The sequence below is a fragment of the Rosa chinensis genome, chromosome 2, assembly GCF_002994745.2.
Source record: "Rosa chinensis cultivar Old Blush chromosome 2, RchiOBHm-V2, whole genome shotgun sequence".
Taxonomy (NCBI): domain Eukaryota; kingdom Viridiplantae; phylum Streptophyta; class Magnoliopsida; order Rosales; family Rosaceae; genus Rosa; species Rosa chinensis.
The window spans coordinates 13037112-13064245 of record NC_037089.1 but is presented as its reverse complement, the minus strand read 5'-3'; the positions used below and the strand labels follow the sequence as shown (position 1 = coordinate 13064245).

The 27134-nt window shown below is 38.7% G+C and overlaps 2 protein-coding genes across 2 annotated transcripts; both read right to left on the bottom strand.

Annotated features, from left to right (window-relative positions):
* On the bottom strand, window positions 1-1263 carry LOC121051174. The gene is made up of 3 exons (XM_040513262.1): window positions 1141-1263; window positions 588-637; window positions 1-235 (listed from the first exon to the last, which is right to left on the bottom strand). Exons 1-3 carry the CDS (start codon window positions 1261-1263, stop codon window positions 1-3), a joined length of 408 nt encoding a protein of 135 aa, XP_040369196.1.
* Window positions 1264-8601: 7338 nt separating this feature from the next.
* Window positions 8602-10251, bottom strand: LOC112190459 (GATA transcription factor 18). Its single transcript, XM_024329889.2, has 2 exons — window positions 9561-10251; window positions 8602-9384 (listed from the first exon to the last, which is right to left on the bottom strand). Exons 1-2 carry the CDS (start codon window positions 10017-10019, stop codon window positions 9085-9087), a joined length of 759 nt encoding a protein of 252 aa, XP_024185657.1. The 5' UTR covers window positions 10020-10251; the 3' UTR covers window positions 8602-9084.
* Window positions 10252-27134: the final 16883 nt, after the last annotated feature.

The following is a 27134-nucleotide window of genomic DNA, read 5'->3' as shown; positions in this document are numbered from 1 at the left end:
TTAGCTATTGAGGTGATTGAAAAGCTTCTTTGCCTTGATGAGCCCATATTCAATTGCTAACTCATAAACCTTGGACGTTGTAGCAACCGATACTTGATAGGACTCATTGTTTTGACAAATCCCCTTGATTAATGCATCTTGTCCCAGAACATATCTCTTGGCAACCATTGTTTTGACAACTTCCGCAGCAACAGTTACTGCCAGAGCTAGAAATGAACTGACTTGTGTGAATAGCCTGCAATTTTATGTAAATTATGTTAAGCTATAGAACATTGTACCACTAAGCAATAATCAGAATTCAAGCTAGATGATTGAATGTTCTTTCATGTATAGAAGAGACAACTATGCATGCAAACATTAAGGCAAAAATCTTTGATCTAGGCATGTCCTTGTAAGGTGCACCCCCTTATTTATATATAAATATAGTGTTGGCAATAAATGACTTTGAAGTTGCTTTGTGACAATTACAATCTTTAAGTTTCTTGATGAGAATTATATGGGATTTATAAAACCTGAGAAGTGCCATCATTTGGATTAGTATTAACACCCACAGAATAGATAAAGAAAGAGAAGAAGAGATAAATTACCTGCATCCTAGCCTCATCTTGTTTCCCAAGACCTCTCCATATAGTTCAACCTGAAACATGGTAGTGATGGTACCATTAGAAAGAAAGGGGGTAAAGGTAAAAGCAAGAAATATATCGAGGAGACTAGAAGTAGTCCTTAAAATCATATTGCTCCCATGATACCACTACTGAAAAATCATATAGCAAATACATATAAATGCATCAATAGCATATCAATCAAAATCTGAATCAGAAGCATTCCCATATCTTATGAATTCAAGAGGGAAGAGAAAAGCAGTTACTGCTCACTCCAACTAACGTTATGATTTTACTTTATGAATAATATATTTTTACATGAATTGCTTCCAAACAAACATGTAGCAAATAACTGCATTATACACATCATATACACCTAATTCAAGCCAAAGTGTAGATACCACTACTGCCCATGATTAAATTAAAAATCAATACTAAACATAATATGTAGAAAGAATAATTAAGTAAATAGCAGAGCTGCACTATCCAAAACCAGATTCTTTGATTATCTAGATAACAGAAAAGGTATGAAATATACCACAACAACATATCCAAAGCCAGATGACCTATCACCAGTCGATGAAATCCCGGTAACACTACTGATCGAAAGTATTTTCACTACAGTTTTCATTTGCTTGGCTTTAGCTACACCTTTTTCCATGCTTTTGGCTGCAATCTCTGGCTTGTTTCAGAGAAGAGAGAGAGAGAGAGAGAGAGAGAGAGAGAGAGAGAGAGAGAGAGAGAGAGAGAGAGAGAGAGAGAGAGAGAGAGAGAGAGAGAGAGAGAGAGAGAGAGAGAGTGTGTGTGTGTGTGTGTGTGTGTGTGATATATATTACACACAGATGTGCCTATCTTTTATAAAGTATACAAGAGTCACTGATAGCCATACCCCTTTGTGGATTGAGCCAAAAAAATAGTTAGTAATTTTAGAAACCAAAACTACAAAGAAGTTAAATAGTTAAAAACTCATGTTTGTACACTTTGACCAATTTTACTTTGTAGAACCAAGAAAATGGGCTGGAGATTCATCCATAATCTCCACAACATTCATCCACTTCAACTGCTCTTACTGTCATGCAGACATTACAAATGAGAAACTTATTACGTATATTAATGGCCCATCATATTTCCCAAGGCTTCTTAAATATACACTTCAATTTAGAACTCAGCTGAGCTACAATAACAACTATCCAAATAAAGCAAGATCACACCTTCACTTGCAAACAGATAGAAAAAGTAGAGTTCATACCAGTAGTGAAGCAAATGATCACAGCACCGTAAACTGCCCAATAGTAATCAAATGATGTTTCCTAATTGTTTCAGTTGCTAACACTAGCCAAACAAATAATGCAGACTAAGTATCACATCAAACCCAATTAGCAAAATAAAAGAAACAGGCTCTGAGAGAATGTGGTCGTTTATTTTGATTGGAACTGCATACAATAGTAACAAAAAAAGGAACCATGGTTTCAGGTCTTTTCATTCCAAACCATAAACATTCACTACACGTACAATAAAAAAGGATGATGTGGTAATACCCCCCTCTCGAGGCCTTAATGAGTTGTTGAGTGAAAGTAGAACAAGAGATACTCCGCAGAGAATGCTGTGGCAGCAATCAGACAAAGAGCACCTTCAGGCAACCGAAGAAATTTAAATGCAAGAAATTAAAAGAACAGAAAGAATTAGCCATACTTACAAGATCATATAACCCAGTAAAATAAATATAGCCAACTTACAAAGTGCACATATAACCCAGTTAAACAAAACAAAGGTATAGCACAGATGAGTGATGGATGGTCAAAATGATCAATAATTAAGAATTTGAAAACAAGAGTATAATGGTACTGTGATATTGTAAAAGCACCCATCCTGTGATAAAAATGTGGACATGGCGTTCACCATCTTTTAACTATAGTCTCCAATGTTAAAAGTTCAAGCCCAGGGAATCCTAATGTGTAGCAATGCTTCAAGAGCTAAAAAGCAAAAGGAAACCAAACAAAATCGCAATGGTGAATCATCAAATAAGACTAAACCCAGCCCAGAGCTAAAAAGCAAAAAAGAAAAAGAAAAAAAGGCAACCAGAAATTCACGAAAGCCAGAAACCAAGGTTGGGGAGAAGTTTGAACTAGCAGCAAGAAGCAAAAATAATAATAATTAATAAAAAATAAAAATAAAAACAATTCAATCTAAGCATTTATCAGGGAGGCTCCACTCTACCATCACAGTTCTGATGAGAGACTTCAGGATTAACAGCCTTTTCCCTTTCCTCCAATGAAGCTTCAACAGAGGAAGGAAGGCATGAATTAACTAGTTTATTTAAGAGCATCAAACAAGGAGAAGCACATTAACAAACAATTTCTTGTTCTCATGGTACATAGCTATCTACAGGAACATGAGAATGGTTTTTGACATGAGAACCATGGTAATATATAAGGGAGATTTGTGCATCCCTCAATGTATTGAAGTCTCAGTATTATTCTACCAAAGGAGCTAACTGAACATGGAAAGAGCAAAAGAACCATGGTAATGTACAAGGGAGATTTGTCATTTAACTTGCAACACCAACTGAACATAGAAAGAGCAAACTGAATATGAAATCGATGAAACCCTATCTATGCTACTACAGAAGGGCGCTCCACATCTCTCTCTCCCCCTTAAAAAAAATCCATTCTACCATTATCATTCTTTTCACAACTAAACAGCAACTAGCTTAGAGTGCCTACAAAAAATTGCAGTGTGCATAAGAGGCAATAATTTTCACATAACATACAGAAAACGAAGAACAAAACTGAATATTTTTGTAAGAGAAAATGAAAGTGAAGCTGACCAGTAACAAGAAGCAAGCCTTGTTAGGGCTAGCAATTATTCCAACCTTGTTAAGCCTTGTTAGGGCTAGTAAAAAAAGGAAAATTTCCCTCAAAGAATTCATCTTTATGTAAATTCCAACCTTGTTAGGGCTAGCAATTATTAAACAATACCGAAAGATGATCCAATTCCATCCACGAACAAAAACCCCTATTTAAGTTTGGGATACAAATCGGAGACCAAGCAAAACCCTAATTTTGATTACATTCGCTCGAGCTAACCCAATTTAGAAAATTAACATAAGAAAAGTATAAGCTTCGATACAGAAAATTTGAGCAATCAAAGATTGAACAGAGGACTGAGAAATGGGGAGGGAGGAGGATGATTACCTAAAGCGAAGAGTGGAGATGGTTCAGATCGCAGTGAACGACGGCGTTTAAGGGACATTGAAACCCATCAAAACCACATATTCGCTCTCCCTCTCTCATTCAAAGTACCACAGACTTACCACAAAGCAAGGATGCCGGCCGATAGCATGACTTCTCTAAGGACTTTTGTTGCAGACTGAGCCTATATCAAGAACAACACAGTCAATGAAAGTATTCAAACCATAGCTAATTGCCTAATATGAACACTAAATTTCCAACTCATCACTTATATAGTTATATCTAATGAGGTTAATATTAGCATTCATTCTTTGTTTTAGCGTCCTTATAGTGGATGTAATGAACTGGCCTTAAGCAACCATATTAATAGGTGCAGAAATTCTATGAAAGACCGTCTTGTTCCTTGACGAAACAAATGATAATAGGTTGGTTGTTTGCATGTTCACTACCTAAGAGAATTGCTGGTTTTCACCCCTGGTCATGAAAATTTCATACCATTAGAAATTTAGAAGTTGTTGATGCAATTCATAAACGTTAAAGTTCAACTCAAGCAAAGTTCAATTCTGATTGTGTTCCTTGTCCACATTATCATGCAGACATATATAACTATGAACTGTAAATGCAAAAACTAGTTTCTTTCCATCTTCTAAACATGTTCAGAAGATAGGCATTACATATGTTTCTATACTCCTTGCCTCCCTAGTAATAATAGAAAAAGAGAAACTCTAGCCTCACAGAGAGTTCTTGGTTACTATAAGCATGACAAAATTTTAATTAGAAAATACATTTGCATTTGACAAAAAATAAAAAACTTTAGTTGTACCTCAAATTCGAAGCTTCATGCTAAAGGAGAAGCCGAGTTTATCCTATTTAAGCAGCTTGCGTTCATGGCACAATGAATCCGATTGAGCATTTGAACTTGTCCTATTAATTAAGTGTCAGATGCATTTGTATATAACTGTTGTTCCAACAAATCATATGTATAAATTATGAAGGAATATAAACTTACCAAGCCAACACAAACAAAACCAAGTGCAAATCCAAGTACTATGCACATGTAGAATGTTGAAACCCAGGTAGTTTTCTGAGATAAAAGACATGAATAAGTTGACAGCAACAAGTGTGTAATTCAAATGAACATAAACCTCATTTGAACTTGTCCTAATAATTAAGTGTACTCATATGCGCATAAACCTCATTTGTTTCTTGTTCAGCCTAAATTTCCAGTACAAAGGAAACAGTAAGTTTTTGGCAAGAGTACACAAATCTCACAAATTATTCCCACCTCTATTGCTTTCTAAGAGCAGGAAACTGAAAGTCGTATTTTCACAACTACAAAGTCCAAGATTCCAATTATGCCTACTCCCTCATAATAAAGCTATGAATCAAGCTAATCTGACTTCCAATTTTCAGGAATCGGAGTTGAAAGGTTTTACTAGAACAATACATCAGTAACCAAGAACATTGATTCTCCAAGTACATAATAAACAACACTAAAGCATTTTCGCTAAACCCCATCAAACCAAGAACATGACAAACACCACTATTTCTACACAGAAGTATAGAACACAGCCTACACCATTTCAATTTTGATTAAAGTGAAATAAACACATAACAGGGGAAATTGAGAAACCAAGAACTGGGTTTCAGATTTCAGATTTTCAAACAGATTTGAGTTTTTAGAGAGAGAGAGAGAGAGAGAGAGAGAGAGAGAGAGAGAGAGAGAGAGAGAGAGAGAGAGAGAAGGAGAGGGCAAGTCACTACCGGCCAGATTGGGTTCGAGGAGAGGGTCGGACCGGAATCAGATTCGAGGATTGATTGAGAGAAGATTGATGTGTCATCGGACCACTGTGCCCATGCCGTTGACCATCATCCGCGGAGGAGTTTGGGGGAGAGTGAGTCTGAGGGTCGGAGAGAGAGGGATGAGATTCTGAGAGTTTGAGAGATTGCTATGGTCGACTTCGTTGTCGGGACCGGGTGGAGCGAGCGGGAACAAGAACAAAGTTTCTGAACCCAAAAACCTAAAAACTTGCGAACATGTTTAATTTTGGCACCTATATCCACCCAAACGTCAAAAAATAAAACAAAAGAAAATGTATAAAATGAAAATACACGACGGCAAGTATTGCCGTAGTTAAAATTAAAGAAATTTGGCGACGGAAAGAATATGCCGTAGCCATTGAGGGCATATTTATGCGACGGCAACGCCATGCCGTGGCAAATAATTTTTTTCTTTGCGACGCCACATTTGCCGTAGCAAATTTTATATCAATGGCGACGGCATTCTCACGCCGTTGCTAACTGGTGAAGCTAAATGAATTCTTTTTTGTAGTGTTAGTACTTATTTGTTACTGTAAGACAATGTGGATGATGACTTCTATTTTAGTGTAAATATGCCATTAGAAAAAGATCCTCAGTAAACTTGACCAGCTCATCATTGGCTACTTAATACTTACTTGTTCGTGCAAGACATGTTAGCTCTTTCAGTTTCAGTAGATGATGGCTTCTATTTAAGTGTGAATATGCCATTAGGTAAAGGTCTCCAGTGAACTCTACTTGCTCGTCATTGGATACTTAGTACTTATTTGTTACTGTAAGACATGTTAGCTGACTTTAAATTTCAGTGTGGATGATGATTTCTATTTCAGTGTAAATATGCCATTAGGGAAAAGTCTCCAGTAAACTTTACTGGCTCATTATTAGCTACTTATCACTTATTTGTTCGTGTAAGACATGTTAGCTGACTTTAATGTTAATGTGGATGATGACTTCTATTTTACACCTTCCATAATTGCACTTTTTCTTTGATTATTGCTGTGTTATACACCTATTGTTCATTGAATTTCTACATAGTATTAATAACATTATGATTGTTTTTTCATGTAAAAATAAACGAACAGTTGTATTTATGAAGTCTCACTTGACCTTTAAGGAACACTTCCTAATGTTGAGTTTGGATGCGACAATATTAAATTATCGAGAAATTTTGAAATGATGGAATCTAGAATTTTATCAATTCAATTTATTAATGATATTTTCTTACCTCTTCAATTACCAGATTTCATAGGTTTTAATTACGATTTCAATACATTTTCTTTCCATTTTTGTGGATCCAATTTAATTTTTGACTTTTCTAATTAACTTGTTAGTGTAAGGTAAACTAATCTTCCATTAATTTTATTAAATTCATTTATTAAAAGAGTTGAATATTACTTCAATTTACCAAATTTGATGGGTTATAATTAAGATATTAATATATTTTCTTTCCATTTGTGTGGAATCAATTTTAAATTTGACCTTTTTTTAATCAATTTTTTTTTAAAAAATTTGTGGGTTAGAATTATGACATTAATATATATATATATATATATATATTTATACCATATTAATTCTACATCGAATATACATATATAAATTTCTGTACGAATTATATATATATATATATATATATATATATATGTTTGTGAATATATATATATACACACACACAAACACATATTTTTATATAATTTTTTTTTTGACGAATTATAAATATATATATATATATATATAGATATATATATATATATATATTCACAAACATATATATATATATAATTATATATATAACGAAAAAAGAAAAAGAAAAAGAAAAACCAAAATAATATATTTTATTTTAGATGAAAACCAAAATAATTTAGAGCCATTAGATTTTGGAAGGATAAGTTAGTCTTTTTACTCAAGAATTACATGCCATGATTTGACAAATAGGTGATGTGTGTAGGTGACATGGCATGACACCTAGGATTGAGGCCACAAATGTTAGGCCTCATTGAGGCCACAAATCATTTTCCTTAAAAATATTTGACTGCTGGATAACATAATTGACAGTGCAAATGACCCAACACTTGATATTTATAATCGTCATTTTTTTTAATTAATAACAAAAAACTGTATTTAATGTAATTTAACCATCCATTTATGTTGGTGCAAGTGCACGTTTAGTGATTTGAATCCTTCCCAAGAAACAATTTAGACCTATAATATACCGTCTTGAAACATTGCCACCAAAGTTGAATACAGGCTCAACTTCACGAGGTCTAATTGTCCTGCAAACTTGTAAGACTTGCCACCAAACTTGAATACAGGCTCAACTTCACGAGGTCTAACTGTCCTGCAAACTTGTTCTTTAGCTTTCTGTAGGGTGAAACTTAAATGGTTCTCAATTTCTCTCAGCTTTTTCTGTTACTTCCTACTGAAATGACATTCACAAACAAAACCAACCAGTTCATGAGATATCATAGTGCATTTATTATGAAAAGAGAAAACTCATAAGCCTCTTTGTGTTTGTCATGCTCATTCAAACAAGCATTAGAATTGAATCACGTAAATTTGTCATAAACTGGGCGATTTCCATTTCTTGCCTTAACCCTCGCTCATGAAATGTTATGTGCTAAACACTTCACATGGTAAATGTCTTTTCGTTACATGCTAATACTCATCATGCAAGACAATTTTTACACTCTTTCAGGATATTTTCACACAAATCTAAAAAAACTAGTCACATGTGGTGCATAAGACTCTGTTGTGATGACATGATCAAATTATTCTCACATTACGTGTACTCCTAAACGGCTAAACCTAGTTCCAATTAATCCAGGAGGATCGAAGCAGCCCATCTTTGAATATTAGTTAAAACCAAGAACACCACCGCACAAATATAATCACACATTTCACACGAAATTGATCTGCAATGATTTGACAAAAGACCACGTACATATAAAGTCCCCTCTCAAACCCTCTGCCATTGCCTTTGTTTAATTGGACGGTCAGATTCAAATTCATTAATACTCACAGCAAAAACACGAAACGACAAAACCAGGTTCACTGTTCTGAACCGCAGAGGCCAGTGTCCGGTCCGAGTTGAAAACACAGTAACGTAACAATCGCATTGGCCAATCAGACCATCATAATCATTCATCACACCGTTCCAGAAATCCCATGAAAATTAAATAGCTTGAGATTCAGGTCATCTGTAACTTGCAGTTCATTACATATATGATAGCAGACTAAACAAGACAAGTTCCTTCCTAGGTTATACATTATCAAACGGTCTACATGGATTTCTCAGCATTAAGTTCGGATCACGACCGTCGACCGCCGACGGCGAAAACGGGCCAAATATAGAAGGTAGGTAAGTAGTAGTAGGTAGATTTATAATGTGAAGTTAAAATTGAGAGGGAAAAAAAAAGAACATGAAGCATGGAAAAAAGCAAACTAATTAGGAGCATTGAAGAACAAGATCGACATCTTTATCTGGTGAAGTCATGGACGAGGCTTGGTCTGTCTGTGACGTTGAGGCGCCACGAAAGGAAGGGAATGCCGCCGCCGGCGTCAGCCGGTTCGTGAGACGTCATCATGTCGTGATCGTCCATGAACCGGAATTCGTTTCCGTTCATTGAAGGAGCGTAGCACTGCATTTTCTGAGTCTGAGAGTTGTTAATCCATGAATGGCTGCCGGACGAGGTTGCGCCGTTAGCTGACGTGGCGGCTGCGGCGGTGGCTCGTCTCTCTTCCTTCTTGAACCGGATTCCACAGGCATTGCAAAGCGACTGCAGAGTTGGTAAAAGAACAAAAAAAAAATTAGAAACTAAATTGAAAAAAGAAAAAGTCGATATCTTCTTTTTAGTACTTGGTAAACGAAATCGATCATCGTTGCTTTGACTTGGCAGTTAGTAGCAATCATTACCCCAGAACAGGGATAGAGTCGTAAATTCATTTCATTTACCTTTGGGCCTCGTGGGCCGTTTCGCCAGAGCGGTGTCGAGGTGGTGTCGCAGTTGGCGCAGCGGCGAGCCAGAAGCGAATCGTTACTCCCGGCGCCGCCGCGGTTGCCGCTGCTGTTTTTCGGCTCTGACGTGGCGTGCTTGGGTTGTAACAAGTCCCAGCAGAAGTTCGAAACGGAACGTCGCTCGTGCCGTCCGCCGCGCTTGTCGTCGTTGCCGTCCTCGGCTGTGAGACGAGTGGACGGCGTACCTAGGGAAAGAGTGCAATCGACAGAAGAAGGGGAGGCGAAGGAGTACATGTGGTGGTGATCCGACGGCTCATATTGATCGTACGCCTTGTGATGATTGTTCGGCATGGAGAACAACATGGAGAAGGAGGAGTTGCTCTGGGTGTGGAACAAGCCACACGAGCATGACCCCATAACGTGGCCCTGAGAGCTAGTACTACTGCACCTCTGCATATCGAGAGTGATTTGTTTGAGCTGTGAATTATCTGTTTCCGAAATGAGCCGAGACTACGCCGGAGATAGTGTTGTAGTTGAAGAAGGCCGAAACAGTATAAGCGAGAGCGAAGGGCGGTAATAATGAATGGCGATGATGATAATGAAGGGGGTACGAGATGGAGGATGAGGAGAAGTGAGGAGAGGGTGGTTGTTGTCTGGTAGCTTTATAAGCTAATAAAAGAGTGAAATACCAGTCAGCACCTGCAGTCCACGTTGTCGTGAAACGCAAATAGATTTAAGTTTTTTACAGAGAGAGAGAGAGAGAGATAGAGGGGAGTGATAAAGACTGAGAGGCAGAGAGGATGGGACCCAGGTTGCATGTTACAGAGAGAGAAAGTGTATTAGAGGGCCGAGCCTGGGCTCAGTCAGTGTTAAAATGGTAGGGCATCAACAAGTGTAAGGGGATCGATGAGGAATTGAGGAGTGTGGGGGAGGGTGCCCGGAATAATTTTCTGGGCTGGCGGTAGTGGGTAATTTGGTTCTGGGTCTGGTCAAAAGAGCCCACGTGACTAGCGGGAACAGTCTTCCATATATAGATCTGCCTTCTCCGATCACGAGGACTAATTAGTAGTATGAGTCTGGGTGGTGACTAGTGTTTGTGGTCTCGAACCCAATACATATCAAAAACCTCTGTCCGTATCCGTATCTGTGTTCTGTCACTGCCACCCTCCCAAGGAAAATGGAATAGTAACCTATGAATTACATACCCCAGTCGCAGCACGGCCACACGTGCAGCCCAAGCGCCTCGCCCTAACCCTCCTCTTCCCCCAATCCCAATTCTCGAATATACCCCTTAAAACGCTCTCTGCCACTAGTATATTCACTCAGTTCCGAACCCTTTGTTAGTCTTTGTCACGCAGCTTGGAACGCTGTGCCCTAAATCCACATCTGGTTTCTTCCTCCGACCATTTTCCTACCTCCATATTTTACTTCAAATACAAGCTTTTCTTTTCATGAAACGTTGTTATAGCGTTGGGTAACCACTCAAAATTTTCATTATATACTTTTGGTTTTCTAAGAAATTTATTCCTTAAGGGTTTCAAATGATTACTTATTTACTTAAAATTTTAAAGAATGATTAAAAATTATTTGTTTTAAGTTTAATTATATTTATCGTGAGACAAATACATGTGTTGAATTAGTGTCATTTGTAAAATGGTGTGAAGATTTGATTCCACTCTTAGGTGAAATGAATATCGTTAGTTATTAGTTTATTACCTCTAACAATCTCGTTTGAGTTTTCACCAACATATATAATTGTTTCTTCTTATCCAAAGTTCCAAACGAACCACAATGATTGGACCTTCACATAAAATGTGTATCATTATCACTCATGCATCTTAGCCTACTTTTCAACTAGGATTTTGTTCTCAACAATGACCATAGTTCTCTAGTACGTACTCCGTTTAGCTTTATCTCTAGGGTGTCAAATCCATCAACGACTACTTTTTCATACAATGCATAAACCACAATAACAGCCAGTTTTTGAGGTCAAGTACTACTAAATTTACAGTGTTCGTACCCCCATGGAATCACGTGAACCCAAAACGAAAGCCAAATTCGTCATCATCATCAACACCACCACCCCAAGTCTCAAGGCATTTCAGTCCCCGAATCCAGAATAACCCATCACAGCAATCAAGTAAGCAACAAGCTTTATAGAAGATCCGGGATTTTGATGATCTATGCCTCCACAAATCTCACCCACAAAAAGCTAAAGAGAGACAGAGAAGGCAATCATATCAAAGCAATAAGCCACACTTATTTTGTGTGTGCGAGAGGGAGAAGTATTTCGATTTTTACAGATTGGATTTTCTTTCTCTCTTTTCCTTTTGATCCTTTCGGGTCAAACCGTCAAACTCCGAAAATAAAATTACAAATCAGGGGGACCCTCGAGCATAGGAACAAGCTTCTCTGGAAGCCCGACCCCATATTTTGATCAAAGATTCAAAACGACACCCAAAGACACAGAGAGAATCAGATCGTCTAGAGATTGGTGACGACTACCGCTTTCCAAAAGATGCTCTTCCCTCTATTCGCTTTGCAATTCCAGAAAAAAAAAAAAAAAAAAAAAACGAAAACCAGACCAAACAGTAAACCAAAAACTACGTTTAGCCCAAGACAAAACACATCATCATCATAACCACATGCAATATAGAATTAGGCGTTAAAACTAATTAATTTGATTAATGTTTTTCTCTCATCCCCAAAAACGACCTTATTCAACGTCGTTTGTTTTACACGCTCTCGGTGCAAAGCATGCAATGCACTGTTGCCTATGCAAATTCCAAGTAAAAATGCAGATCTCTGATTATACCTATACCCCCCTCCTTTTTTTAATGCGACTCTGGGATTTGCTTAATCATCCGAAAACACAAAACGAATCTAATTCATGTTCACCGCTTCACGTATAATACTACTTGGCTCGACACTCCTGCCACGTAGTTAAGCTCTTTTTTTTTTGTCATGATCTAAAACATCAATAAAATCAATATTTCCGAAAATTTTAAGTATTGATAATCCTTCACATAAATTATTTTAGAAGATATTTGAATATCATTTGCATATTGATAATGTTAAATTATGAAAATTACTACATCAATTTGAATGATTCATAGACATTTTAATTCTTATTTAAATTATGGATCTGAAATGTTAGGTAACATGAAGATTCTATGTAAGAGATTATCAAGAAATTCTTAGTTTTTTTTAAAAAAGAATTAGGCTCGTAATGAATGTTACTCGACACAACCATCCTATCTAAAATGTTATCTACGTATGATCGTAACCATGACCAATTGACCATGCTCGAAATTTAATCAAAGATCATAATGATGTATGAGGCTCGTTGGATTTGGTGGGACCCGCGAGTCTCGTAGATTAGGGTTTTGCACTTTTCCAAGGTAAGGATATCGTATCTATCTGTGATAATTGATCGCTACCACTCTAATGAAGATGCCACGTGGGAGTCGCGCAGGGATTTACTTGTATGCATGCATGCAATTTTTTTTTTTAATTTTCAATTTTCCCGATATATTTATAATTATTACGAGCATCGGAACTAACCCACAAAAATTTACATTCCTCAAAAGCATCAAGATACAACTGGAATGTGAATGTCTGTCCCTCCTCCTTCCTCCTCTCTCTTTCCTCTCTTGGATATTTAAAACAACTAGGGTTTTGGGTGGAAAATTGCAAATATATTAACTTTTTAAAGCTAGGGTACGTAGATGGGGACATGGGGTTGGTCTAGAGGGCTAGTGAAATTGTAGTTGACTAGAAGAAGATCTTTCTTTGTTGGAGGCCAAGTAAGGCTTAAAGTGAGAATAGTAAATTAAAGTGGGTTTGGTTTTGGAATGGTTTGGTTTTGGGGTTGAAGGAATTGAAAAAGGAAAAGGAAGAAAATATATAGAGAATTGCAGTAGTAGGAGTAATAAGTGGACCAGACTAGACCAGACCAGACCAGACCGTGGATTGAGAAAAAGGGCATGCAGTTGGAGTTGGAGTTCGGGGGAGAAATTCCTAACGAGCCGTCCTATGTAATGAAAGCTAAATCCTTGTCAGTATCATATATCCACATCTCTAAAGATATGGGGGACACTGTAACCTCGAGCTCTAATTGTCTCCTCGAAGGAGGTCTAACCACTACATAAAGCTATAGCCCCAGTAATATACTAGTGTTTCTTTTTCCTTTTTGTGCGTTGTTTATATTTTCTTAGGGTTTTGTGATTTGGTAACTAAGAACTAATCAGATGAAACCATAACATTGAACTGTAAGATTTGTATGTTAATTAACCCTTGATCCATGTCTTCAATTGGTTTTCTTGTGATCTGTAGGTGGCTATATACAGACATTCGACATGTAATTGGCAAGTCGTTATACTACTTGGCAGGAGTACCTTGTTAATCTAAAGTTCCAAACCAAAGAACCAAAACGTTCGATAAGAAATGGTTCGTTATTTGGGAAGAGTAGATCTTTGAGGGCACAAGCAAGATCGTGAAATTTTGCCACTTTAGATTGATCGATAATCAAAAATTGGTCGTTTTTGTTAACATCATAACCAAGAATTCAGCACATGATTTTGGTCAAAGATAGAGATACTTTCATAAACACTTGTCTTAATATCTTGTTCATCAAGTAATTCAAATTTCTAGTTATTCCATAACCTTGCTAATCCTTCATTAGTAGGTCGTCATAAAACCCCAGACCAAAAAAAAAAGCTAGTCATAGAACCAATTAAAGCAGCATCCCATCAGTTTAAAGACTAATTCCTAGCCAGTATCATTATTTTCTGTATGCAGAACCCTTTTCTCATGCAACCTTTTAGCTAAGCTAATACTGATCGATTTGAAACACAAGTAAAGCAGTAAAACATAGATGAAAGCAACTTATAGATCGAACCCACCGACATGCCCGATACCCAAAACCAAAGGAGTAGATGGTACGTTATTGGCTCAGATCTAGTCTTCATATGCATGTTGATCTTTACCTGAGCCGTACATGCTTTTCTTTCTTGCCTCTTCTGTAAGCTCTTTCTGTTTCCTCTACAACTTTGAATCTCTTTAGAACCTTTTGCAGAACATCCAAGACTAATATATTTCTTTTAAGGAATGTGTAAGCTTCCTGATCTGGGCACTGCTGCCCTTTTTATTCTTCTAAGGAAGAATCATTATGATCTAGATCTTGACTGCTGAATCTTCTTTCTTTATATCTCCTGGGAAACATAAGCACGTAAATTTTGATTAAAACCTTTAAATTGTAGACTTATTATGCTCTTAACTTTTGGACTTGTGGACCAAAGTAGTATGGATCTACACAGTGATTTCTGCTTTGGGACTTGTAGGAGAAGTGTGTACATGGGCTTATATATATGGGCTTCAGTTCAATTTTAAAATACAAATCAGACATTACCCAATAACCAGAAGCAAATAACAAAACTTAAACTCATAAGCATATCCGACGGCATTCACTAAGATCAATTTCAGGGTCAACCCTTTTTCTCAAGAGGTGACTGCCTCATTAGTGATAGCGGCATTGGAACATTTTGTGAAGTTTTGCAAGCTCAAACCTTAAGATTCAACTATCTGGTCGGATCAAAAATATAGTCATATGAGAATCAGATGGCACCTTTTTTTTTATAATTAAAACTAGCCCCTTAAAATGTGCTCCGTACATGTCAATTGAGTTTTATTTTTTAATTTTTTTAAATTAAAAAAGCTACAGCAATTTATCCCCTGATTTTGGGGAAGCTTCTCCTTTTTTTCATTGGATATATACCTTGCAAATTTTTCAAATATGATATAGTATATTGACTATCTTATCCTCATATAGAAATATTTTTTTTGTTAATATTTATATTATGTGATGACATATATGAACAAAAAATTCAACCATTTACTCAAGAATTGGCTTAATTATAAAAGATATTCAAATAGAATACTCATTATTCTGCCTAATACCATTTGGTCTAGTGGCATAGTCTCCCATTTGTAAGTGGGAGGTTGTGAGTTCGACTCACGAAAGACTAGTTGTAGCATTTCAGTTATTTATTTGATAAAAAAAGAAAAAAAGAAAAAAAGAAGACTCATTATTCTTCGCTAATTTATTGCAGATATTTAAAGCAAAATATTTTTTTAGATATACAATGTGAAATTAACACTTTTTAAAAGCAAATCACACTCCTCTTCGTTTTATTGTCCATATGTTAAGTGTACGAACACTATACAATATAGAAGAGTAGTATGGTTTGCAAAAAATGGGATTGCCAATTTCACTCTCCAAAATATATTACATTCATATATCTATCTCACACTTTTACAACGAACTATATAGATTAGGAACTGCATGAAATGATATTTAGATATACTCAAAACATCTAATAATTAAGAAATGTAATACTACTTTATATAATATCCATGACATTGTGGCAAATTGGACTTTTAAGTAACGAAAAAAAAAATACCTAGTTTGTATAAGTGGAACACAATACTTTTCTCTAGCTAAAACATTTAGCACGCTCTCTTATATCCTTATAGCCAGATTGTCCACTGTTTAAGCGTTCAAGCGGTCGAAGTTCCTAACAATGATGAGTCTTTATGGCCTATGTGAACATATTTTCTTACTATATTAAAGAGGGCCTCTTCAAGCTGTTAAAAGTGAAACAGTTAAGTCTTGATTCCCCACCTTGTGACATCCTGAAATTTGAAGTTGGTCGAATTTTATTTTTGAGCTTGGAAATGGAAAGTAGAGATCGCCACGAGTTCGCAGCATGTTTCGGTGAATTTTTCGGATTTCGGAACTATTTTTAAGAAATTTTTGAAGTTTAATTGAAAAAAAAATAGCATGTTTACGTGGCCAATTCTGGTTGGTGGTTAGGGTGACAAGTGGCGTGTTGGCTGCATGGCAGCTGACCATGACGTCATCAGCAGGTAGCATTAGTCACATGACAAGTGTCCAAATTGTCAGAAGGCTTTGTGTGTTGACACGTGACACCAAGTTAACCAATCCTTGGTCGACACGTGTCAATCTTTGGCCTATGAATAGATGGGACCAGCTGCTTCTTCTTTATGATGGGATTCAAATTTGCTCACCATTTTTATTTTGTGGTGATATCACCACCCAATTAAAACTTGCCACGTCATATAGAATTAATTTAATACTTAAAATTTATTTTTTTAATAAAACATCGTGATTAACTATAATTATGTTTTTGTAAAAGTTAAATGAGAATTGGAATTTGTCTACTCATTTCATTTCATAGCCCCTTTATATAGGGAGAGAATTACAACGGAAATATCAATTACAATGATGACATTAAATGCTGATTGATCCGTAATCGTGCTGATTGATGGTAATCACTGATTCCTTGATTTCCTCTCCGTCAGTCGCTTTGACGAAGGCACATAATATGTTTTTCCTTTAACAATTTTATAACACATGACAGTTTTATATTGAGTAGTAGTATCACCACCAAAGTATTGATGGTGAGCAAATTTGAATCCTCTTCTTTCATTCGGTACCATTTTTTTCTTTGACTCTCTCTCTCTCTCTCTCTCTCTCTCTCTCTCTCGTTTTCTCTATCTAAGACTTCGACGTATCATAACTTTTGATCCGTAACTCCTATTCAGGATCAACGAAAAGATACAGATTCTTCTCAACCAGCTCTTTCTATCCATAGAGGTTTGAGTTAGAACTAACGGTATTTTCTAGAAAGCTTGTTTTAGGAGACTCGGTTTACGATCGGTATTCGAGGAATGGATTTGTATTGTCATGGTGAGTGGATTGTGTAATATATTTCAAATATTCTTATTTGCTCTAAAAATGGTGAAAAAGCATGATTTTATCTATTTACGAAATATCTCTCTATTTTCAAGTGAAGCATGTCTATTTGCGAAATATGCGGAGTTTATATATATTATGTGCTAGATCCATTGTTTGACTAGTCATGGAACATAAGAATTTCTTGATTTGTTATGCGAGGTAAGGATGTGTCACACGGTGGTATAGGGCTAGAGAAGGCAATTAGGGTTCTCGTAGGGTACACTAAATTGAAGGATAATCAATAAGAAGAGATGATGCGATGTGATGAATTGATGTGTATACGATTTACTACTTTCTATCATGTGTAAAATCACATGGCTTTACTGGCATGTTACATGATCTACTCATTGAACGAGTCATTTTGCTCACCTACCCATCTCTAATCCATTTTGCAGAGAAGTACTTAGATTTTGATGAGCCGGTTGGATGGGCCTAGAATGAAGTACCTAAAAGGAATAGTTTATTTACATTCTGCTTTGTAACACTCACACCTCGGATTCGGTGTGAGGTGTACCAAATCTCACCTCCACCTAGTTCGGGGCATGACACATCTACTATTCGAATGGCTAAACATGGGGGATTTAGAGTACTGACGTGCACCTGCACCAACATGAAAGGATGATTGGTGATCTTCTATGTCATGAGAAAGAAGTTGACCATGTGAAACGTTAGAAAACAAACGATTTCCCATTTTTTACTTTCCTTGAATAATTAATCTAAGTGAAAGCACCTAAATCAATCCTATTGAACATGCAATCATAGTCTAGAAAGCTAGCTAATCAAGAACACATTCAACGCATGAAGAACAAAGAAAGGATGTCAACCAAAGTGCACAACCTAGTTATGAATAAGTTCACCTATTTGCAATCCTCCTTAATTGATTTCGACTTTTGTCCAAAGCCTTCACTACTTAAATTAGCTCCAATTACATGCATATATCCTAAGTTGGCCACCAAAGAACACATACATATAGAAGTTTTCTATAATCCAAAATCAATCAAGCAATCTCACATAAGCAACATATAAATCAACATATAAAAATCACAATTTTATTTCAAAACATATTATTAGGCTTTAAACTTTGCCCTTAACGTTTATGTCAACTAGAAATCAAGTTCATACGAAATCAAAACAAAGAAAACCAAAAAGGTTACAAGGAATAAGATAGAATTAGACCATGAAGGATGAATGGTGGAAAGCTTGAGACGTTGGTCTTGGATCTTGAAAGCAAGGCTCCAAAGCTTCACGACACAAGGTGGATGATAGCGGGTAGGAGGCTTCATGGCTTCTTCTTCTCTTCTTCTCTTTGCTTGAAGACGCAGAGACTTGAAACTAAAGGATGGAGAGAAAGCTTGACGTTATGGAGAGAATTTTCTGAATGAAGAGGTGTGTCTTGTGGTGTAGCATAGGGGGGTTTATATAGGGGAAAGCAAGGCTTCATGAATTTAATTTCTAAGGAATTTTCTGGTTGCACCACACAGCTCCAACCAATGAATTAATGCCACGTCAGCTCTGCCATGTCACTCAACCAATCAAAAAGCTCCAAAATAAATCCATAATCTTTCCAAATATATTATTGCTAATTTTCCCAAGATTTAATATGATTTTATTCACCATTTTCGGCCAAATATCTAGGCATGAACCTAGACAATGTATCCGGACTCATTTTGGACCTTTTCTCCCTTAAATCTCTCCATAGCTTTATCCTTAATGTCCTCCCCTTGATTTTCTCTTGATTTTCACATTAAAATTGCAGATTTTATTCTCTAATTTCAGCCAACATATCTTGAGGGAATTGAGGAACGAATCTGGACTTGTTTTGACTTTTTCTTCCTTGAAATTCTCCCTTGATATTCTCCACGTAATCTCCAAGATTTTCCATGCAAAAATCAGATTTAATCTCCCACGTCATCTTCAAGTCATGTGGTCTCCTAGTCTCATCAGGATTCCTGCATTGATTGGGATTCCTAGTCGGACCAGGAAAACTCTATTTCTTCATTTCAGCTCATTTCTTCTCCATTTATTCCAATGTACCTAGAAAATAGAAACTTTCTAATTATGGAAACTTTCCTAAACAAGAAGGATTTATTTAAGGAAATAACTAAGTAAATATGAGAAAATAACAGTTAAAATGTCGCATTAAAATGCTCCTATCAATTGGATTACATCAAATGCACCTTTTAGTTATTAAAAAAATGTTGAATATAAATATTAAAAGTTGAGATCATCTTATAAGTGCTGGGTCACTTACACCATCTTTGCATGGAAGAATTACCAGCTAAACATCATCATACTCCAAGTGATTGTTGAGTTCTGTCAGTTCAATAAGTTTTTATAAAATCATTATTTAAGGGTAAAAAAAATTTGGTGAAAAAAATATAAAAATGGAATTTTGGGAAAAAATCGTGTTATATATATAGTATGTAATTTTACATAGAAATCATGGTTTTGGAGATTTTATTTGTTGAGAATGTTATATGTGCAATTTCCTCAATATTATAGTTAGTTTATATATAGTTTTGAAATAATTTTTTTTTCACCCTGAGATTCTGAGAATAAATAAACAATTTTGTGGTTTTTTTGAATGAAGGATGTCAAGTCTTTAATAATCAAAATAGTAAACAACGATATAACATGACCTACCCATAAGGGCCATATCAATATCAAGCCATGCAAGGCGATCCTAGAGCAACCTAAATGAAATTACCGTAGTAAGAAACACCAAAATCTTAAAAACCTAGACAACGTTAGGGTAATGAGAGAAGCTAGCCACCCAAACTTATTCTCCAAACCTAGGACCTCCCACACAAAGGGGGCATCCCTAGGTCCAAAACTAACAGGACACATGGAAATGTCCTCATTCATAAGGGCCCAAAGCTTAGAAATATGCCTTAGACCCTGTTTGGCTCCAGTTTTGTTGCAGCTGGTCAACAGTCTCTTTTCTGGGCGGGTGTGCCAGCATCGTTTGGGTGCGGTCGTCGAGGGTGTCCCTTGACCTGACTTCTTTCGAGCGATTGTGGACGAGGAGAGCACCAACCTAGTCGCGGGATTCTTTGTGCCTCGTGGTGAGGACTTTTGCTAAGCTTATTCAAAATCACACAATCGATATTCGACGTCGTAGATCGAGCAGAGCGAAAATCACTGGGAAGTGGGGAGAACTTGCTAAAGCGTGACTTTAGCTTGGCTGGTTTGCGAGGGTGTTACCCTTGCTTGGCTGGTTCCGTAACCGTTATGGTCGCGGTACTACAGTCAGCTCCCGAGGAGACTAGGACCGAAGCACGTTGACAGAGGGTTTGGTGGCATTGATAGTCGGCTCCTGAGGATTCTGGGACTGGAGTGTGGTCACCAGTAAGAGAAGGAGAGGGGTTGCTCTGGAAAGGCTTGGATAATCGTAGAAATTAATTGATGAATTTTGTGTCTTGTTACTTAGTCGTAACCTCTATATATAGGCTGCCAGGCCATAGTGGTTGGCCTTAAACAAATCATGATGGGTTAAGCACTTAAGCACTAATGAAATCATGGTGGGTTAAGCACTTAAGCACTAATAGAATCATGATGGGTTAAACACTTAAGCACTAATGGAATCATGATGAGTTAAACACTTAAGCAGTAATGGAATCATGATGAGTTAAACACTTAAGCACTAATGGAATCATGATTACATATTCCCTGTTGGCCACCATGAAATGTAGTTGAATGTTTCCCCATGTGCATGTCATATTCCTTAATTGAATGGAGTATGAATATTCGCATGAGCCTGCCTTTTCTTGCAGCTTGCATAATCTTCCATAATTCTGCAGGTAGGCTTTATTTAGCCTCTAAATAATATATTTTGATCTTGTTGACAATATATAGCTTGAGGCACTGACATTGGCTCAATTTCTCCAAGACACACATTGTCAGGCCAAAATGCTCATTTTGGGTTCAAACATTGCCCCCCAGACCTCGAAGTCAAAGGTCTTCATCTTGACTGAAGAGGTCTTGAATCAGCACTGCTCTTATAATGTCATTGCTTCAAAGCCACTTGTATTGGCTTGACTGAAATTACTTGACTGATTCCATATAGGCCTCTAAATAGGCCATAAAGCTTGAATGCCACAATCTGAATTGCCTTTGTCATGAACTGACGCTTTCTTTGCCAACTTTATTGCCCCCGTGTAACTAATGTCTGGTATGCAATGAATTGGCGAAACTTGGGCAGGTTGTAGGAGATCAAAACTTTAACGTGCCCCCCATGCGAAGGAGACTGCTTTTGATCGCGAATGAGGATCCTTCTCTTCCTTGGTGGTAGCTTCGCCATATGTATAGTAGCAAGTATTTGCCTTGTTTGCTGGCTCTCTGTTGATTTTCTCAAATGTAGGTGTTGGAGCCGCTTCGCTGGCCAGATCAAGTTTGATCAAGGCCTACAGTAATTGGCGAAATAAGATGCAGAATAGCAAACTGTTTGCTGCGATTTAATCCTTCACGAATCTTATGCTGAAGAGGATGATTGAATCATGGCTATCAACATCATGACATGTGACCAAGTGTACCCACCATACTTGCTGCAACTTTAGCATCTAAAACTGCATGGGTTTTAATCATGTTTAATTAAAAAACATCAGGCCACTACGTTGGCCCTGCGGTTGTAGAGAAAGGTGCAATGCCATCTCTTCACCGCCGCCTCAGATGCAATTCTCAAGATGGAATAATGATTAATTAATTATCAACTAGAGCCACTCACTGGCCCAGCTAATAAATTAATCTCCAAAAATATCTGAGCCACAAATCAAGGTATAGTGGAGAAGTGTTTCTTGCGAAAAAAATTTCTTCTCGAACATTTTCTGACTATTGGTTTTAAGGGAAATCCGAGTGAGGAGAAATCTTCTCAAGGAAGATCCGAGTGAGGAGGAATCCCTTTGAGCTTGATGAAAATGTTCTTCACGAAAGGTTCCTCGCGAAGGCTTTACTGGCTTTCTCCTTGAGCTTGGTTTAATGAGGACCCAAGACCTTTAAAATGTTTCTCCAATATCTCTTTGAGGAGAAATCTCCTCGAAACAGATCTGAGTAAGGAGAAATTTCCTTGGAGCATATCCAAGTAAGGAGAGATTTTCTCAAGGTTGAGTGTTTTGTTCCATCACTTCAGCTGTTTTCTTCTCATCTTGATGTTCAGCTTCATCCAGTAGATGACGGTTTGCTCTGGTACTTTTGAAAAATCCAATTAAGACCACAGAGATTGGTCCAGTCCCTATGGAGACACCTCTATGGATTGTTTAGTACCATCATAGACCAATTTCTTTGGCAAGAAATTTGGAACTGGATAACTGTAAACAAGAGTTAACTTGTATAGTTGTATTTAATGATACTCAAATTTATGGTCGTAAATGACAAATTGGCCACTAGAATATTTATTCTGGCCATTCATGCAACGTGGGTTGTAGATGTTTTCTCCACATATATCAAAGCCACCACATGGCCCCGAAACATTGGTGAAGAATTTGAAGTTGAATTGATCAATAAAGCCACAGATTGGCTTTCCAAGGCCACAACTTAATTGATAATTAAGTTGGCCATGGCTTAATTGATGATATGCATAACAACGTCCAGAGCCATGCATGCATCATTATTGAGTTGACCATTTTGAGCATATTTTTGATCACTTTCATGACCGTGGTAGCGTCCAGTAGCAAGACCGCATCTCTTTTGGCCAGATTCTCTTAGAGGCTTTTGTTCTATCTTGCTTTTTCCGGAGAAACCCAGAAGCAAACTGTTTCAAGTTCTCTCTTTCCTCCAAACTTCGTCTTCCATTTCCGAACAAACCCAGAAATGGCACCCAAGAAACCATTCGTTATCGATCAGGCAGATGAAATCACTGAGAAAGCTGCATTCACCTGGCGGACTAATATGGGTGTTAGATGCAGAAGGAGAATTCGACTGATGGGCTTTGGTAGAGGTGATAATCAAGCGAGTCTGGGTCCCACACCTTTCTATCGTTTGCCAGATGATGCTATGGCCTATTATGGGCTTCCAATCTGCCGTCCCATAGTGGCTCTTTGGTAGGTGCCTGGTGATTTTAGCAGTTGGGGGCCAAGAAGGAAAGTGGGTTTCCGGCCTACCATCGCTCCCGAGGAAAATGTTTGGTATCAGGAGGTCCGAGCGAGAGATTTGGCCCGTTGGGATGCGGTGGGTATCTCCCAAACCATCGATCTATGCTTCTGCCTTTCCCATAATACCAGTCCTGCACCGCTAGCCGTCGCTCTTTGCTTCTGGAACACCTCCAGCAATACATTCGATTTCCAGTTTGGGCAGATGAGCATAACTCTGCTGGATGTTCTTACCATCAGGGGGTTGCCCATTGACTTTGACCCCTATGTGCATGGTCAATTTGATGGCATTCAATTTCCTTTGAGAATGGATATGGTTGGTCGGGGGCATCACAGCAAATCCTACCCATTCTGGCGTGACTATTACTACAACCAGCGTGACCACACAGAAGGTATCGCATTCCTGGAATTCTGGCTTTGCAAATTTATCTTTTGCACTTCTTCCAACAAACCTACTGGGCCTTGGAATTCTCTGGCCACTGCTCTCTACAATGGTATTTGAGTTGGCCTTGGGCAACCTATATTGGGTGCGTTATATAGCTCCTTTTATAAAGCCGTAATGCGCCCCTTCGATACCGACATTAGTGGCCCTTTTTGGATCCTCGCCTTTTGGCTGCAGATTTATTTCCCTTGCTTCCGTCATGGTGATATTCCAAAGGATCCTCCAGTCGATTCCCTTTTGGGGAATTGGCTTTGCCGCAACGTAAGGTATTGAGCTCCACCCTACTCCGAGTGTTTTATTTACTTGTACTTGTTGGAAGAGATGCCGGACCCAAAAATAGTCCTTTCTAGGCGATTTCCTCCCCCTTGATGATGGCTTTCTGCCCAGTGGACGGGATCATAGAGAAAGAGCGCTCCTGGCCTTTCGTAGTGCCATCTCCTGCTTGGATATTCGTCTTGCCACCGACCGCGTAAGCTACGAGCTCTATGCCCCCAACCACTTTGCTCGCCAATTTGGGTTGGCCCAGTTGGTACCTTGGCCTCAGGTTGATTCTGCCAATTACTACACCTCTTGGCCGAGATTAGCCCTGCCTGGGTCTCCCCTTTTTCAGAATCAGTTTACTTTGATAGCGATTCCCCCTTGGGCCAGAGCGATGTACCCCCTCAATGATGTCGACGATGATTATGCTGATTGGTGGAAATAAGTGTCCGTGAACTGTTGGGACCTACCATATGACGAACTCTTCACCCTGATCTTTTGTGGCATGAGTAGTCCTGGTCCGGAGGACCGCGAGATTCTTGAGCGCTTCTCCAACCCTGCAGCACAACCTTCGCGACTTATTCTACATTCTCACTCATTGCGTCAAGGGATACAAATCCGCGAGCCTGGGGCAACAGTAAGTTTTCCTGCTCGAATCACCATTCCTTTTCCTTATCTGGATTTTCCTGCTCTTATTCTTGAGTGTGTTTTGCAGCGAACTACCCGGAGCAGGACAACCTCTATTCAGGCCGAGAAACAAAAGGCAATAGCAAAGGAGACTCCTGAGGGAGAGTCTTCTCATGATGAGGATCCCGCTGAGGTAATTTGGTTAAGAACAATCCCAAATCTATATATTTGGTGCTTCCCCCCTTTTTGAGTTGTGATTCTTTTCTCGTACAGGCCACTGCTGTCTTCGCTCACAAACGCGACCGAGCTCAATTCGTCGAAGAGAGTTTTGAAGATGATAAGCCTCTGGGAATGCGTTGGTAAACTCCAGCCCCATCTTATCTTATTTAAATTTTAGGATCTTTACTATGTATTTTTTTGACAGGTCCGTCAGAGGACCACTGGTCCCTCTCACCTGAGTGAGGCTGGATCCTCGGTCACCGCAGGGGAAATGGCCTCTTCTCAAATTCAGGCTCTTCCGCCCCCTGCAATACCGGTGCCCGTTGTGGTGAGACTGGTTTCCGATGAAGATTCTCCAGAGCATCTTAACATGTTCGTTCCCACTGAGCTCTCGGCTGATGATCGAGTGGTGGAGGAGATCCCCACGACAAATGAAGTTAGTCCCCTTATTTCTTTGGGGCCCCCTGCTTCGTCTAACGAACCTATAATCCAAGAGGTAGGCTGTTGCTTTTCAAAAGCTTTCCATTTTTCTCTTTTAAATGGTTCTTCCTTCTGAGAATTTTAGCATGATCAGGATTCATTTCGCATTGAGGAGGTGGCTGCAAACGCTGAGGGTCCTATAGGTAGGACAGTTGCCCCAGAGATGGAAAATGATGCGGACGGTGGTGTCCCCCAAGTCTCGCGAACAAATGAGACAGCCGTCGAAGCTAAGGGCTCTGTGCTTGAATCTGCTCCACTTTCCCATGGTGAGCCGCGAGTTGAGTTCCCAGATTCTCCCGCGGCTGAAGGGACAGACCAACTTGTTGAAGATGAAGAAACTAAGGAAGCTGTCCTCCCTTTAGCATTGGTGGTTCTTGATCCTGCTGCGCCTCCGCTGCCTCCTCCTCCTCCCACCAGATTCGAGAGATTGATGAGGGTGTTGGAGGTAACTCCTCCTTCTGCTGTGGATGAGGCTAAGATGGTGCTTCGCGAACATCTGGGTCCTCGGGTATTGGAGCCTGGCGTCCTCCCGCGAGTCTTGGACGCCCTAAGGTATCTTCGCCAGGAGAAGGCATTAACCCTGCGGCAATTCAGTGCCATTGACACTCTGCTGAATGAGTTTGGTAGGGCCCGCCAATGTCAATCGGCCGCGAACGCCCAGGCTCGTGAAGCTTGAGAGGCTTTCAATAGCCTCACCCGAGAAATGGACATCTCCCGCGGTATTTTAAATGAGCGAGCCATCCGTATGCGGGAACTACAAATCCAAATGTCCGACTTCAAACTTCGGATCGAGGACCTCCAAGCCCGTTTAGCCTCTATTGAGAATGCGATTGCTGCAAAAGAAGCCCAACTCGATGAACCTTTGGTTGCTTCTAAAGAAATGGGTCGCAACATGGCCCGTGTCAGAGAACGGGCCACTCAGGCCGAAGTTGGTGCCATTGCTGCGAACCTCCGCGTGGAGGAACTTTGCTTGAAATTGAGCTTCGCGGGCCAACCTCTGTAGGCCTTGTATAGTAGTAGTTTCTTTAGGCCCAATGTAGTAATATGATATGTAGAAGTTTCTTTGGCGTGTTTGCGCAGAAAATAGACTACCCTCTCTTTTTTTTTTTTTTTAATGTTAAACCAATATTCACCTCTTGGCTCCACTTATTGGCTCAACTCCAAACTTTTGGTCTTATGTTTTTCAACGACTCTTAACTTTGCATTAAACACTCGTTGAAAAACAACGGTTGTGAAAAAATAATCTAGTGAATAGAACAGTTACCTCCTCGAAAACCGTTCGGTCTCCTCACATGCTACTAATCCTCTAATAATAGCTAACTCCTCGAAAACCACTCGGTCTCCTCACATGCTACTAGTCCCTTTTTTCAAGATTTGGAATCACTAATTTCAATTTACTGACATTGGTTTGACTCTTTAACCATCCATCCAAGGGTGGGGATATGCCTGAAGTCCCTATAAATAGTTGTATTTTGGGCAGGGAATACTCACAACTAGGTCTGGGCTCGGGTCAGGCCGGGCCCGAAATTTGGTAAAACCGAGACTGAGCCTGAAATAATCAGTTCAGGCTTTTTCGAAAATGAAAACTGATAGAAACTGACCCCAAACGGGCCGGTTCGGTCTTCGGGCTTTTCGGGCCCAAA

Coding starts and splice junctions, on each gene's coding strand:
- LOC112190459 (XM_024329889.2), bottom strand. CDS start 10,019: ATGCAGAGGTGCAGTAGTACTAGCTCTCAGGGCCACGTTATGGGGTCA. Junction 9,385..9,560: donor ACGGCCCACGAGGCCCAAAG/GTAAATGAAATG, acceptor CCAACTCTGCAG/TCGCTTTGCAATGCCTGTGG.
- LOC121051174 (XM_040513262.1), bottom strand. CDS start 1,263: ATGGAAAAAGGTGTAGCTAAAGCCAAGCAAATGAAAACTGTAGTGAAA. Junction 638..1,140: donor GCTTTGGATATGTTGTTGTG/GTATATTTCATA, acceptor ACCATGTTTCAG/GTTGAACTATATGGAGAGGT. Junction 236..587: donor AAGATGAGGCTAGGATGCAG/GTAATTTATCTC, acceptor ATAAAATTGCAG/GCTATTCACACAAGTCAGTT.